At 36.6% G+C, this 14,025-nt stretch overlaps 1 protein-coding gene and 1 pseudogene across 2 annotated transcripts in view; both read right to left on the reverse strand.

The window, feature by feature from the left end:
- The window catches only part of TAF2 (TATA-box binding protein associated factor 2), a 105,154-nt gene that overhangs the window by 60,524 nt on the left and 30,605 nt on the right, over window positions 1-14,025 (reverse strand). For both annotated transcript variants that reach the window (XM_025394723.1, XM_025394724.1), the window contains exons 7-13: window positions 11,137-11,321; window positions 10,452-10,565; window positions 9,095-9,194; window positions 5,798-5,883; window positions 3,736-3,871; window positions 977-1,131; window positions 182-296 (exon numbers count right to left, since the gene is read on the reverse strand). In XM_025394723.1, coding sequence (XP_025250508.1) covers window positions 182-296; window positions 977-1,131; window positions 3,736-3,871; window positions 5,798-5,883; window positions 9,095-9,194; window positions 10,452-10,565; window positions 11,137-11,321 — 891 coding nt within the window. The remainder of the gene's footprint in view (window positions 1-181; window positions 297-976; window positions 1,132-3,735; window positions 3,872-5,797; window positions 5,884-9,094; window positions 9,195-10,451; window positions 10,566-11,136; window positions 11,322-14,025) is intronic.
- On the reverse strand, window positions 3,983-4,082 carry LOC112630919 (annotated as a pseudogene).

Consider the following 14,025-nt stretch of genomic DNA (forward strand, 5'->3'; position numbering starts at 1 on the left):
TTCTGAGTCCCCTGATATCTCTGTACCTCCACTTCCCCTCTTTGACAAAGCCAATGTTTTCACAAATTATCCTCTGCAAACAAAATCTCATTAATTTCTAAGTAGTAACCCATCCCTAAGTCCCTCTTCTATTGAAACTGAGGAGATAGCAGTACAAAGGCCATTTTGGAAAAACACTTACCACATATTTCTGAGTTCCAGGAGATGTATAGTCCTGTTTTATTTCCAATTCCAAGACATTTCGCTTTCTATTAAATGCAAAACTTCCATAAAATTTTACCACTCCACTCTGATCTCTGAAGAATTGTAAAGGAAATTTTACATACAAAAGTAAATATGTACTAAACAAAATAAATTATCCATCTTGGTATTAGTAATTTTCAAGTGCATTCCCACCAGTTCAAAGTTTGAGAGCATACTCTGCTGTAAATCAGGTCGCAAAGTATTCAAAGTACTTGTGAAAAATGCTTTCCCAGATTTAAATAAAATTTCTGAAACACTGACAAATTTGTGTTTTGAAAGAAGCAGAACCACTATACAAGGTTATTAATATAATAAAGTGAAAAATGCAAAAATTGCAAAATTCCAAGATACCACTCCAATTGTGCCAACCCCTAACTACATCCACAAGTAACCAAACCACTGCACCTCACAAGTAATTCTACAGGCCTCTCTGGCAGATTACTTACCTATCCTACCATCAAACCAGTTTTTTTACTCACATATTCTTTACTCACTAGAAAATACTTTAAAATATGCCAAACTTTACAAATATAAACATACGTGTGTGGACCTTAATGTCTAGTAGGAATCTCAGATGAAACAATCCACAGTTCATCATTATTTCTACCACTGTTTAGAAATATAAACAGTTCATACTTCCTTTAGTCCCCCTCAAACCTCTCCTTCCATCTTCCCCTTGCACATATACCTTATTCCCTTCCCCACTTTGTTGAACTGCTATTGAAAAGGATACACCCACTGCTTTATTAACGGCTGAATATCTTTGCCAGAGACATTTGAAATGGATTTCAAAAACCCAGATGTGGAAACCAACATCTGACTCCACATATGTGACTGGAACTTCTGAGATGAAGCAGTACTAGCCAGACTTAGCAGTTTATTGAAAACCTGTAAGGATAAAATCATTTAGTAAGTTCATATAACAGATTCTTTTCAATTATATAGAATACTCACTTCGCACTCTAACTTTATTATAGTCAATTATAGAAGACAATAATTTCACTAATACATAGATTATTCTAAAGACTACCAGCAACAGAAATATGCAAAGATATAAGCAGCCAGAATACAAAACCATTCTTCATATAAACATTATTGAATGTTAATGATATACTGCATAATACTGTTCATTAAGAATTACAGTAAGTAATATATAATACTGTGGGCGGCAAGTCACCCAGGTGCCAAAGCAAGAGACCAAGGGCACGAGCTGTTCCAGTATAATAAAGAAAATAGATAAAATAAGAATAGTTATACTAGATATAGATCATAGATACGATTATATATGAATATCATTAATCATTAGTTTGTAGCAATTACTCTTTATTCCAGTATTATAATAATCCTTGCTCTACAATTATAACCTAGGAAAAACCAGGCCATACAGAGATAGGAACTGAAGGGGCACAGTGAGAAGTGACCAGAAGACAAGAATGTGAGCCCTCTGTCATGCCCGGACAGGGCCACTAGAGAGCTCCTTGATCTAGCGGTAACACCAGTGTCTGGGAAGACGCCTACTACCAAGCAGACCATGGTCTAGCAGTGGCGTCAGTGCCAAGGAAAAGCACCCGCTACTTAGCAGACTGGGAAAGGGAGTCTCCCTTTCCCTGGGGGAGTTTAGAGAAGACTCTGCTCTACCACCTCTTGTGGAGGGCCTTGACATCCATCAGGCCCGCCCGCAGTTATCTGGAGGCCTAACCGTCTCCCTGTGATGCTGTGCTTCAGCAGTCATGCTCCTGTTTCACTTTCATGTTCCATTCCGTACACCTGGCTCCGCCCACCTGGCTCCACCCTCTAGATAGCAGTAGCAAAATTAGTGAAAGTATTAAAGTCTCTGACTTTTCTGAAAAGAGCATAGAAGAAATAATGATGTAAGCTGTCCTCTCTCTCTCCGCCTTGGCTACCTAACAGGGAAGGGACCCCTGTCTGGTGGACATGTGACTCACATGACCTTATCAATCATTGGAGATGACTCACACTCTTTACCCTGCCCCCTTTTGCTTTGTATCCAACAAATAACAGCACAGCCAGGCATTCGGGGCCACTACTGGTCTCCGCGTCTTGGTGGTAGTGGTCCCTCAGGCCCAGCTGTCTTTTATCTCTTGGTCTTGTGTCTTTATTTCTATGATCTCTTGTCTCTGCACACGGAGAGAAAAACCCACCAACCCTGTGGGGCTGGTGCCTACATAATACCAATAATTTATTGTGTTATGAGTTTACATAGAAGCTAGAAATTAAGAAGTTAATGATACTCATCAGGATTTATACTACTCCAAAGCCTGAGTGGCTCTTTATGGACCATCTCTCATTTAATGTTTCTGTTCTTCATTCTAAAGGCTGGGTGCGGTGGCTCATGCCTGTAATCCCAGCACTTTGACAGACCAAAGTAGGTGGGTAGCTTGAGCCCAGGAGTTTGAAACCAGACTGGGCAACATGGTGAAACCCCATCTCTACAAACAATACAAAAATTAGCCAGGGGTGATGGTGCATGCTTATAGTCCCAGCAACTCAGGAGGCTGAGAAAGATGAGAGGATCCCTTGAGCCTGGGAGATCAAGGCTGCAGTGGGCCGTGACTGCACCACTGCACTCCAGCCTGGGCAACAGAGTAAGACCCTATCTCACAAAACAAACAAAACAAACCAAAAAAAAGGCAAGGTGAAAGAAAGATTAAAGAAACTGAACTTTATAGCAAACTTAAAATGCTTTAAAAAAATTATTTACCTGCCTCTAAGAATGTTATCAATGAAAAAAAATGGCTGAACATTTGGTTTCCACTCTCAACTACTAAATCACAACTATTTACACTGAAACTTGCTTAAAATATACGGCAAAATTTAGCAATAGCAAAAATAAACATTTTTTATATTGGTTTACATTTTTCTATTGAAAACAGTTTAAAGTGGCATTTCATCCTTAATATAATGCAGAACACAAATTCACATGCATAGATATGTTTTACTTTCATCCCGACAATTCTAATTTTTTTTTTTCTCTTGAGACAGAGTCTCGTTCTGTCGCCCAGGCTGGTGTGAAGTGGCACAGTCATAGCTCACTGCCGCTTCAACCTCCTGGACTCAAGCAATCCTCCTGCCCCCACCCAAGAAGGTGGGACTACAGAATCATGCCACTATGCCTGACTTTGTAATATAAATTTTTTTTAGATGGGGTCTTATTACATTGCCCAGGCTAGTCTCGAACACCTGGCCTCAAGCAATCATCCCACCTCAGCCTCCCAAAGTGCTGGGATTATAGGCATGAGATGCCATGCCCAACCACTACATTCTGTCTTCATAAAAATCATGTGCTAAGTTGTTCTGGTATTGATATCCATTCTACATCTGAGGAAATGCAAATATAAAGCACAGGTTGCTTAGTGGGCAGACAAAACTATATATCCAGATGTCCTGACTCCTATTCTACAGAAACATATTCAGGTTGCACACATACAGATATTTATTTACCATTGTTAAGTTCTTAACTTTAATACTTACCTGTAGCATAAATTCCATACTGATCCTATTTTCAATCAATCTCATCACAAGGTGGGCTTTACACTGAAACATAGTGTAGTATTCCCAGGACAGTGTATGTGGATGCTTTATTGAAAAGTGTAGATGGGAAGCTGGACTAAAAAAAAATAAACACATTTACCTAATACAGCAAATTTGACTATTAATAAACAATAAATTTCATGACCACATCAAGAAAATACCCAAAAAAACCTCATGGGAATATATAAACAATTTCCTTAGTACTAAGAAACATCTAAAAATAAACTTAACTGGAAGAAAATTATGAAGTTTTACACTTGATCTTAGCCAAAAGGCCGAGAAGCGATTATGAAGTTTTACTTAAGGACATAAAGGAAAATCTGAATAAAAAGAAACAAATAGCAAGCTCCTAGATGGGAAGATACAATACTGTAAATACTTGCATTCACCCCAAATTCGTCAATACAATCAACGCAATTCCAATAAATATCCCAACACTGAAGCATGCACAAATGTATATTAAGGATTGATTATATATATAAAACAAAAACCATTAAAAAAGTACTAAAAGAAATGAAGGAAAAAATTTCTCTTTATAATTTTGGAATGGGAAAAACTTTCCTAAGAAAAAATATAAAATCTGGAAGATATAAATACCACAATGACTACGTAAAAATAAAAATTTTTGACATAATGAAAAGGATCATACATTTAGAGAAAGATAGTCTAGAAAATATTTATGACATACATGAACATTTAAGTTGTTTACAAATTATCACTAGACAAAATAATGCTATGGTGAATATCTTTTTACACATGTGCAAATATTTCTATATGATAAATGCCTAGAAGAAGAATTTCTTTTTTGGGGGGAGCAGATAGAGTCTCACTCTTGTCCCCAGGTCGAAGTGCAGTGGCACAATCTAGGCTCACTGCAACCTCTGCCTCCTGGGTTCAAGCGATTCTCTTGCCTCAGCATCCGGAGTAGTTGGGACCAGGCACCCGCCACCATGCCTGGCTAATTTTTGTATTTTTTGGTGGAGATGGGGTTTTGCCATGTTGGCCAGGCTGGTGTCAAACTCCTGAACTCTGGTGGTCCACCTGCCCAGCCTCCCAAAGTGCTGGGGTTACAGGCATCAGCTCCCGTGCTGGGCCACAAGAATTTCTACATGATCACATACCTAGAAGAATTGCTGCATCTAAAAATTACCCATTGTACAATTCTGATTAGTACCACACTAAATTCCCCATCAGAAACACTGTATTGAACTATATGTACGAGTGGTGCTATGGTTTGTTTGAATGATGGTGCCCCCTCCAAAATTCATATTGAAACTTAAACCCCAATGCAACAGTTTTAAGAGGGGTGGCCTTTGGAAGGTGATTAAGTCATCAGGGATCTACCCTCATAAATGGGATTAGCGCCCTCATAAAAAGGCTCCAGGCTGAAGGGAGTGTTCTCTTGCCCTGCCATCCCTTCCACCTTGTGAGGACACAACATTCTTCCCCACTGGAGGACGCAGCAACTAGGTGCCAACTAGGTGCAGAAAGTAGCCCTCACCAGACACCAATCCTCCCAGTGCCTCAATCTGGAACTTCCCAGCCTTCAGAACAAGAAGTAAATTTCTATTGTTTATATTATTACCCAGTCTGTGGTACTTTGTTATAGTAGCATAAACAAACTATGGCAAGTGGTATCACACATCTCCTTCAAAATGTAGCATATTGGTTAAGGCAGGAGGATTGCTTGAGCCCAAGAGTTTGAAATCAGCCTGGGTAACAATGTGAGATCTCACTTAAAAAAACAATAAAAATTTTTTTTTAAATGTGGCATATTAAAACTTAAAATACTTTAATCAATCTGACATTTTTAAAATTATTTTTATATTTTACTTATTACTTCCAACCTTAAGAGCTTTATGAGTTTGTAAGCTTTAGCAAAGGACAGCAATAAGAAAAAGGTTAAATTCTGAGGTACAATGAAATACTATTTAGCTCTTAAATGAAATAATTTTCATATATAGTCAAGATTTATAATATCATCTCTGAATAATAAACATACTTATCCTTCTCTTTTCCTCCACCAAATATGGGATGTAGTAAAACTCCACCAGTTTTCAGTTCATATGCCACAATTCTGTCTAGCTCCTAAAAAATATATAAAAATAGGAGTCAGTAAAATTTGTAAAGTAACATTTTTTTACATACCAAATTTTAGAGTTAAACTGAATTCTCATTTCCTAAAATCAGATGTAAATTTCTTAAAATAAGTGAAATGTATTTAAAGAGTAGTTTATGTTCTTGTAAATAAAGCAGCCCACGTAGCTGGCAGAATGACAAAAGCCAAAGACTTCCCTACTTAGTGACTTCAGGGCTGGACAGCAGCCTGGCAACTTTTTCTTATGGCTGTTCTCAATCTCTCTGAGCTGTCTCCAAGTTTATTTTTTCCTTCTCTGTATTTTGCTTCAAGGAATTCAGGCGAGTAAAAAGGAATGGGAATAAATTATGTCAGGAATCCATCATTTTAAACTTCTCCAGTCTTCTCTAACATGACATAAATCGAACTTTAAAAAAAAGGGATTTTTTTTTTAAACAGAAAAAAAAAAAAGCAGGGTGCAGGGGGTTGTTTTGTTTTGTTTTGAGACAGGGTTTTACTCTGTCACCCAGGCTGGAGTTCAGTAGCTGATTATGGCTTACTGCAGCCTTAACCACCTTGGCTTAGGTGATCCTCCCACCTCAGCCTTCCAAGAAGCTGGAACTACAGGCACATGCCACCATGCCTCGTTAATTAAAATTTAAAAAAAGCATAAGTGAAGGTGGGCACAGTGGCTCACACCTGTAATCCATCCCAGCACTTCGGGAAGCTGAGGCGAGTGGATCATGAGGTCAGGAGTTCGAGACCATCCTGGCCAACATGGTAAAACCACATCTCTACTAAAAATACAAACAATTAGCCGGGCATGATGGCAGGTGCCTATAATTCCAGCTCTCAGGAGGCTAAGGTAGAAGAATCACTTAAACCCAGACGCAGAGGTTGCAGTGAGCCAAGATTGTGCCACTGCACTACAGCCTGGGCAACAGAGTGAGACTCCGTCTCAAAAAAAAAGAAAAGCGTAAGTGAAAAAAAAAACACCACCACAATTGTGCTGGAATATTGGGGGAACCCGCCTTCAATATTTCAACATAGGTTCTTTCTATTTTCCGTAAGTGTCGGCCAGCTGAGAAATAAAGAGAGACAGTATAAAGAGAAGAATTTTACAGCTGGGCTGCCGAGGGTGACATCACATATCAGTAGGACCATGATGCCGACCTGAGTCTCAGACCAGCAAGTTTTTATTAAGGGTTTTAAAAGGGGAGGGAGTGTAAGAACAGGGAGTAGGTACAAAGATCACATGCGTCAAAGGGCAAAAGGCTAGTAAGGGTCTGACAAAGATCATATGCTTCTGAGGGAATAGCACAAAAGGCAAAAGCAGAACTACTGATAAGGGTCCAACAAAGGTCACAAGGCAAAGGGCAAAAGCAGAACTACTGATAAGGGTCTACGCTCAGCAGTGCATGTATTGTCTTGATAAACATCTTAAATAAGAGAAAACAGGGTCCGAGAACAGAGAACCAGTCTGACCACAAATTTACCAGGGTGGAATTTTTCCCCACCCTAGTAAGCCTGGGGTCCTGCAGGAGACCAGGGCATATCCCAGTCCTTATCTCAACCACATAAGACAGACATTCCCAGAGTGGCCGTTTATAGACCTCCCCCCCCCAGGAATGCATTCCTTTCCCAGAGTATTAATATTAATATTCCTTGCTACAAAAAGAATTTAGCGATATCTTCCCTACTTGCATGTCTGTTTATAGGCTCTCTGCAAGAATAAAAATATGGCTCTTTTTGCCCGACCCCACAGGCAGTCAGACCTCATGGTTGTCTTCCCTCGTTCCCTAAAAAATCACTGTTATTCTGTTCTTTTTCAAGGTGCACTGATTTCATTTTGTTCAAACACAGGTTTCACAATCAATTTGTACAGTTAACACAATTATCACAGTGGTCCTGAGGTGACGTACATCCTCAGCTTATGAAGATAACAGGATTAACAGATTAAAGACAGGCATAAGAAATTATAAAAGTATTATTTGGGAACTGATAAATGTCCATATTAAAATGAAATCTTCACAATTTATGTTCCTGTGCTGCAGCTCCAGTCGGTCCCTCCATTCGGGGTCCCTGACTTCCTGCAACATTGGAAACTCATAACTGCTTTAAATAATATAGATGTAGTATAGAAAAGTGGCAAACAGCATAGGGAAGAAACTAAAAGCCAAGCTAGAATCCTGGGCCTACTACTTACTAGCTGTATACTTTGACCACATAATTTAACCTTTCTTTCTGTGCCTCAGTTTCTTCATCTATAAAATGGGAATAATAGCAAGGTAGTTAGGAGAATTAGGTTCATTAATATTTATAAAACATTGGTAACAGTGCCTGAAACATTTTAAGTGTTGTGTTATTCTGTTCTTCTTCTTTAATAGTTTCTGAAATAAAGAAGAGATTCCTTCAGTTATAGACGTACAAATACCTTAATAGCTCTAGATGTTTAAAGTATTCGAAAATTAACTTTTTGGCTTGAGTTTACTCTTGGATGATAATAATATGTAAAATGAGAATAAGGGGAAGATGATAAGGTTTGTTTAATAAAGATATTAAAGGCTGCAATTTTTCCATCTGAGAAGGAAGACACTAAGCATGATATGATTAAAATGTTTATGTATATGACCAGAATGTGCTAAGTAAAATACAATTGATGTTATATTTTTGGCCAAATCTTTAAATTGTTAAAAAAAAAAAAAAAAAAGACATGAAATGACAACATAAATGCATTCAAGGCCTAGCCAGAATATAAGAAGCAGTTAATATGTGCAAAGCATCATGCACATTACATGTATAATGTCTAATAATCTCTGCCCATGGGCAGACACTACGACTGCCCTCCTGAAACAGATGAGACTTGGAAAGATTAAGGTCACAAAGCTAAACAAATTTAGGAAGCACAATTACAAATGACTACTATAAGGAGCTGGGACATACCTAACGACCAATCTGATGTTTAAGGAACTTAAATATTCTCTTCCATAGAGGAAAAAATGTTTTTAGGGGCCAATGTTGACAATGGAGATTAGATAAAATAGACCATTAGTCTTTCTCAGTAAATCGATTCCCATTTTGCTGGGAAAAATTAGGGATTTTCAAGCAGTATTTTGAAGTATTTTACAGTCATTAAAAATGGAGGACATGAGACCTGGAAATCAGGAGAACATTAACAGTCTTATTGACTTATAAGTGGATGAGGGATCTAGCTGTCATTACCTCTTTAATCCAATGGCGGTATTCATTAACACCAAAAGTTTTTTTCATCCAAAGTCCATAGATATAGCCTGAAATTCCCTTCAGCACCCATTCATCAGACCTAAGCAAAAAGTCAAAGTACAAATTACTTTTAATCATAAAAACTCCTCAGAAAATGTCGAAGAGGATAATGGAATAAGTGTAGTGTGTATTTCCCTGCCTTCATAAAGAAAATGAAAATTATTAACAAATCATTAGGTTCCCCAACTTCCTCTGGCTGAGTTCTGCTTGCCCATTCATTATACCTTATTCACACCTGCCTTTACCATTAATTATGAGACTGCTTTACAGTCTTGCTTCAGGTATAAATTACTAGAGTATATGCTCTACTCTGACAGTGCTGCTTCCCTCCTGCCCAACTCTGTTCTTACTGTCTTTGCCTCTAGGGAAATACTTGCTCATACTCAGGACTATACTGTTGAATTCTAAAAGTCCACATGTTATTATTGCCAATCCCATGCATTATGCCATTAATAATGACATTCTAAAACCTAAAGTTTAACTGCTTCATTCATTTTTGTTGCTTTCTCTAGAAAAATGGCAATTAACATCACTCACTCATTTAGTCATTTGTATACTCATCCATCTATCCATCCACCCACCCCATCCATCCATCCATCCATCCATCCAGCCAGCCACCCATATTTTGCCTACTACGTTCCAAGCACTATTCTTTAATGAAACTTCTACATGTGGATTTAGGAAAATTACAAATCAAGAGATCTATGTTTAGCCTCTGCCCTCTCCACTCCAGCAAGCAAAAAAAGAAAACCAAGATTTATATACTCTATATAGTATAGAATGTTCACAATTATAATCTTAATTTTTCTGTTATCTTCTAAATCATCCTCAAGTTAATAAAAAAGAAAAGAAAGAGCATTTATACCTTTCATTTCTTTCAACAAACTGGTACAAAGCTGAGCACTAGTAGGCAAATCCCTAAATAATTATTAATACTGCAGAGGAGCACTATTTTACATTAAATATTAAGTTATTTCCAATTGCTTTGAACACTGACATCAAAATTCTAACAACAGTTTTCTGTACCTTTATGTTCTTTTATTTACAGAATTCATTCGGTTCTTTAAGACACCGTCTTACCAAAATCTTACCTTATAAACCGCAGAAGTGATTATATTGATTTCATGTCCAAAAAGTTAGGATGAAACTTACAATCATTTTTCTTTAAATACATCTAGAACAGTGTCTCTTAAACTAGCTATCTGCAATTAAGGCAAAGGTCAGCTTAAATGCAGGAAAAGAAAAGAAAAATAAACTTGATTCTTTTCTCAGTAGTATGAACTTTCAGGTTACTCACCAAGACATTCTAGATATGAAACATCCAAAAAACTGCTGGGCCAAGGACTGGGCTAAACACCTTCTAGTTAAAGGTGTCTCATCTATAATCATGGCACTGTGTAAAAGATTCGTGCTGGAATTTAAAAGAGAAGAAAGCTCATTATAACCAAGAAATAAATACTTATTCAGTGAAAATAAAATAATTCCACTTTTAAAACAATAGAAGTTAGATATAAAATAGAAAAAAAAATTATCCCAGCTTTCTAATCTTTTCAAAATTTAGTTAAAATTCCTCATCTTAGTAACTTTTGCTCAAAACAAAGAACACAACATTTTCCACTGATGATATCAGTAAATTTCTGACAATATCAGTACATTTTTAAATAGTGCTAGAAAAAAATTCATACTAGTCATACAATAATTTGTACAATTTTTAAAGAATTTATGAAAACAAGACTAAAATGGGGAAAATATTAATATTAGTTAATTCTGGATGAAGATGAGCCTTTTGAGTTATCTCAAAATTCTTGTCTTCATGTTTTTCTACATTTACAAATTTGAAAAACCAAATTTTCTACAAAGCCAATCACATTTAAATTGGAGAAAAAAGTTCAAAGCTCGCCTTAAAATTGACCACAAAATCAGTAACTTTTCTTCATATCATTACCTTAATTTAGGCATTTCAAATATGAAGAGATACCAACCTAAAAATGCTCATGGAAGCATAAGCAGCCACTTCAACATAAGCCTCATCAATGAAGACAGTCTTAAAACAGGAGTATGGGTATCGACACGTAAGAATTTCTTCATAAAATTCAAAGACTTCATGAAGGTATGATGTGGTATGTTTCAGCAATGGAAGAAGTTGGGGCAAACAAAAATGAGTAACCTGAAAAGAAGACGCAAGGAAGATCATCTAAATGAAACAGTTACCTTTAATATTGTAAATTTCCTAAATATCTCAATTATAAATAAATGTTCTCATAAATCTATTCTTTAATAATTTCAAGATGCTGAAAGAAAATGTGAAAATAGTGATTACTTTTACTGATCACATTTATAAAATATTAATTGTACTTAAAAATTAAATTCATGGTGTATTATAAGTCTGTGGAATGCTTAGACCAACTAAAATATAACTCTGGTTCCAAATTCAATTAAAATTTTTTCTCATATGTACACACAACAAGAAAGATTTAAATTTCAAAGGCTTATTATAAACATACTTCTTATTCATAAATATCTAATCTAGTGAATAATGCATGTTATAATAATCCATCTTATCAACTGTTAATGTTAATCATATTATCTGCATATAAAAAATAATTACTGTAGTCCCCCTCTAATATTTCAATTACATACCGAAAACTGCAGAAAAACTTAATGGTAGTTAGGAGATTAAAAAACGCCTGCAACAGAAATAGTAACTCTGGTTTTTTTCATTAGGTTACATCTCACTTTGGTCACACAATTATTGTATGCTATCTCTTACTGTGATCTGTGCTATTGCGGGAAGTCAGGGACCCTGAATGGATGGACTGGCTGAAGCCACGGCAGAAGAACATAAATTGTGAAGATTTCATGGACATTTATTAGTTCCCCAAATTAATACTTTCATAATTTCTTACGCCTGTCTTTACTGCATCTCTGAACATAAACTGTGAAGATTTCATGGACATTTATCACTTCCTCAATCAATACTCTTAAATTTCCTATGCCTGTCTTTAATCTCTTAATCCCGTCATCTTCATAAGCTGAGGATGTATGTCGCCTCAGGACCCTGTGATGATTGCATTATCTGCACAGATTGTTTGTAAAACATGTGTGTTTGAACGATATGAAATCTTGGTATCCTAAAAAGGAACAGGGTAACAGCAATTTCCAGGGAACAAGGGAGATAACCATAAGGTCTGACTGCCTGCGGGGCCGGGCAGAACAAAGTCATATTTCTCTTCTTGCAGAAAGCAAATAAGAGAAATATTGCTGAATTCTTTCCCCAGTAAGGAATAACCCTGGGAAAGGAATGCATTCCCAGGGGGAGGCCTCTAAATGGCCACTCTGGGAGTGTCTGTCTTATTCGGTTGATGATAAGGGATGAAATACGCCCTAGTCTCCTGCAGTACCCTCAGGCTTGCTAAGATTAGGAAATTCCAGCCTGGCAAATTCTAGTCAGACCAGTTGTCTGCTCTCGAACCCTGTTTCCTGTTAAGATGTTTATCAATGACAATGCGTGCCCAACAGGACATGGAACCTCATCAGTAATTCTAATTTCACCCTGGCCTTGTGATCTTGCTCTGTCCTTCTACCCTTGTGATCTTTTATTGCCCTTTGAAGCATGTCATCTTTGTGACTTACTCCCTGTTTGTACTCCCTTCCCCTTTTGAAATCCCTAATAAAAACTTCCTGGTTTTGCGGCTCATGGGGCATCATGGAACCTACCAATAGGTGATGTCATCCCCGGAGGCCCAGTTGTAAAATTTGTCTCTTTTGTACTCTTTCTCTTTATTTCTCAGACCAGCTGACACTTAGGGAAAATAGAAAAGAACCTACACTGAAATACTGGGGGCTGGTTCCCCCGATACTGTGTCAAATGAGTGCCATCAACAATGACACAGATCACTGACTAGAACAACCATGTAAGGTTTCACGCAGGAGTGTGAAGCCGTTGTAATCTTTTTGAGTTCAACAGAATTTTGATAGGGAATTTTTGGTATAGGAAAAGAGAACATCCCAGAGTCAAAGATGGGAAGAAAAAAGGTACGATCAGAGAAGTCTAAGTAAACTATTTTGACTATAACATCTATTAGGGTCAAATTACAGAAGATCTTGAAAGCCATGCTAAAGAGTTCTAATTACTGCAGAATTATAAAGGCAAGGGAAGTTTTTAATTTATCATTAAAATTATTCTTCTAATAACATTTAAAAGAACAGATTAGAGGCTACCATAAGAGTGGAGAAAAGTATCTATGTATTATTAATGATCAGGGCCCAAAACAGTATCATGATTAACATTCCTTTTGTATTAATCATGATATTTAATCATAATTTTATTTGTGTATGCAAATAAAAAATACTATTCATCAGAAAAAGGACTCATTTTTAGACAAACCTACAAGACAGCAAATTTACTAATAATGCAGGTAACAACTCATGTATTTGACACAGAGAAAGACTAAGTCAGGAAAAACAATTCTTGACTATCATTTGCCTTGTTCCTATTCAATAACTCAGAGTAGAAAAAAATTCTTCTGAAATACAAAATAGGTACTAATCAAACATTGATTTTAAAGTTACCAAAGACAATAAAGTTCACTGCCAATCTTATCAGTGGATAAACCTTTCAAAAGAGTCATTGTTAAGACAACATAAGCAAAATCAACACAAAATATCCTGAATCTTTTCCATGAATGATTTTACAAATCCTGTGAATTTCAGCAAAGAAAATATAAAAGGCAAACTGAGGAGCTCACTGAAAGCCTGCTGCCCTCAATTTTTATTCACATGACTAAAAGATATGCTGTTGAGATATACATGGTCAAATTACATGTTTATATATTTCTTTAAAAAAAAAAAAAAAAAACCTAAGTTGAAGA

This window comes from Theropithecus gelada, chromosome 8, assembly GCF_003255815.1.
Source record: "Theropithecus gelada isolate Dixy chromosome 8, Tgel_1.0, whole genome shotgun sequence".
In the NCBI taxonomy this organism is placed as follows: Eukaryota; Metazoa; Chordata; class Mammalia; order Primates; family Cercopithecidae; genus Theropithecus; species Theropithecus gelada.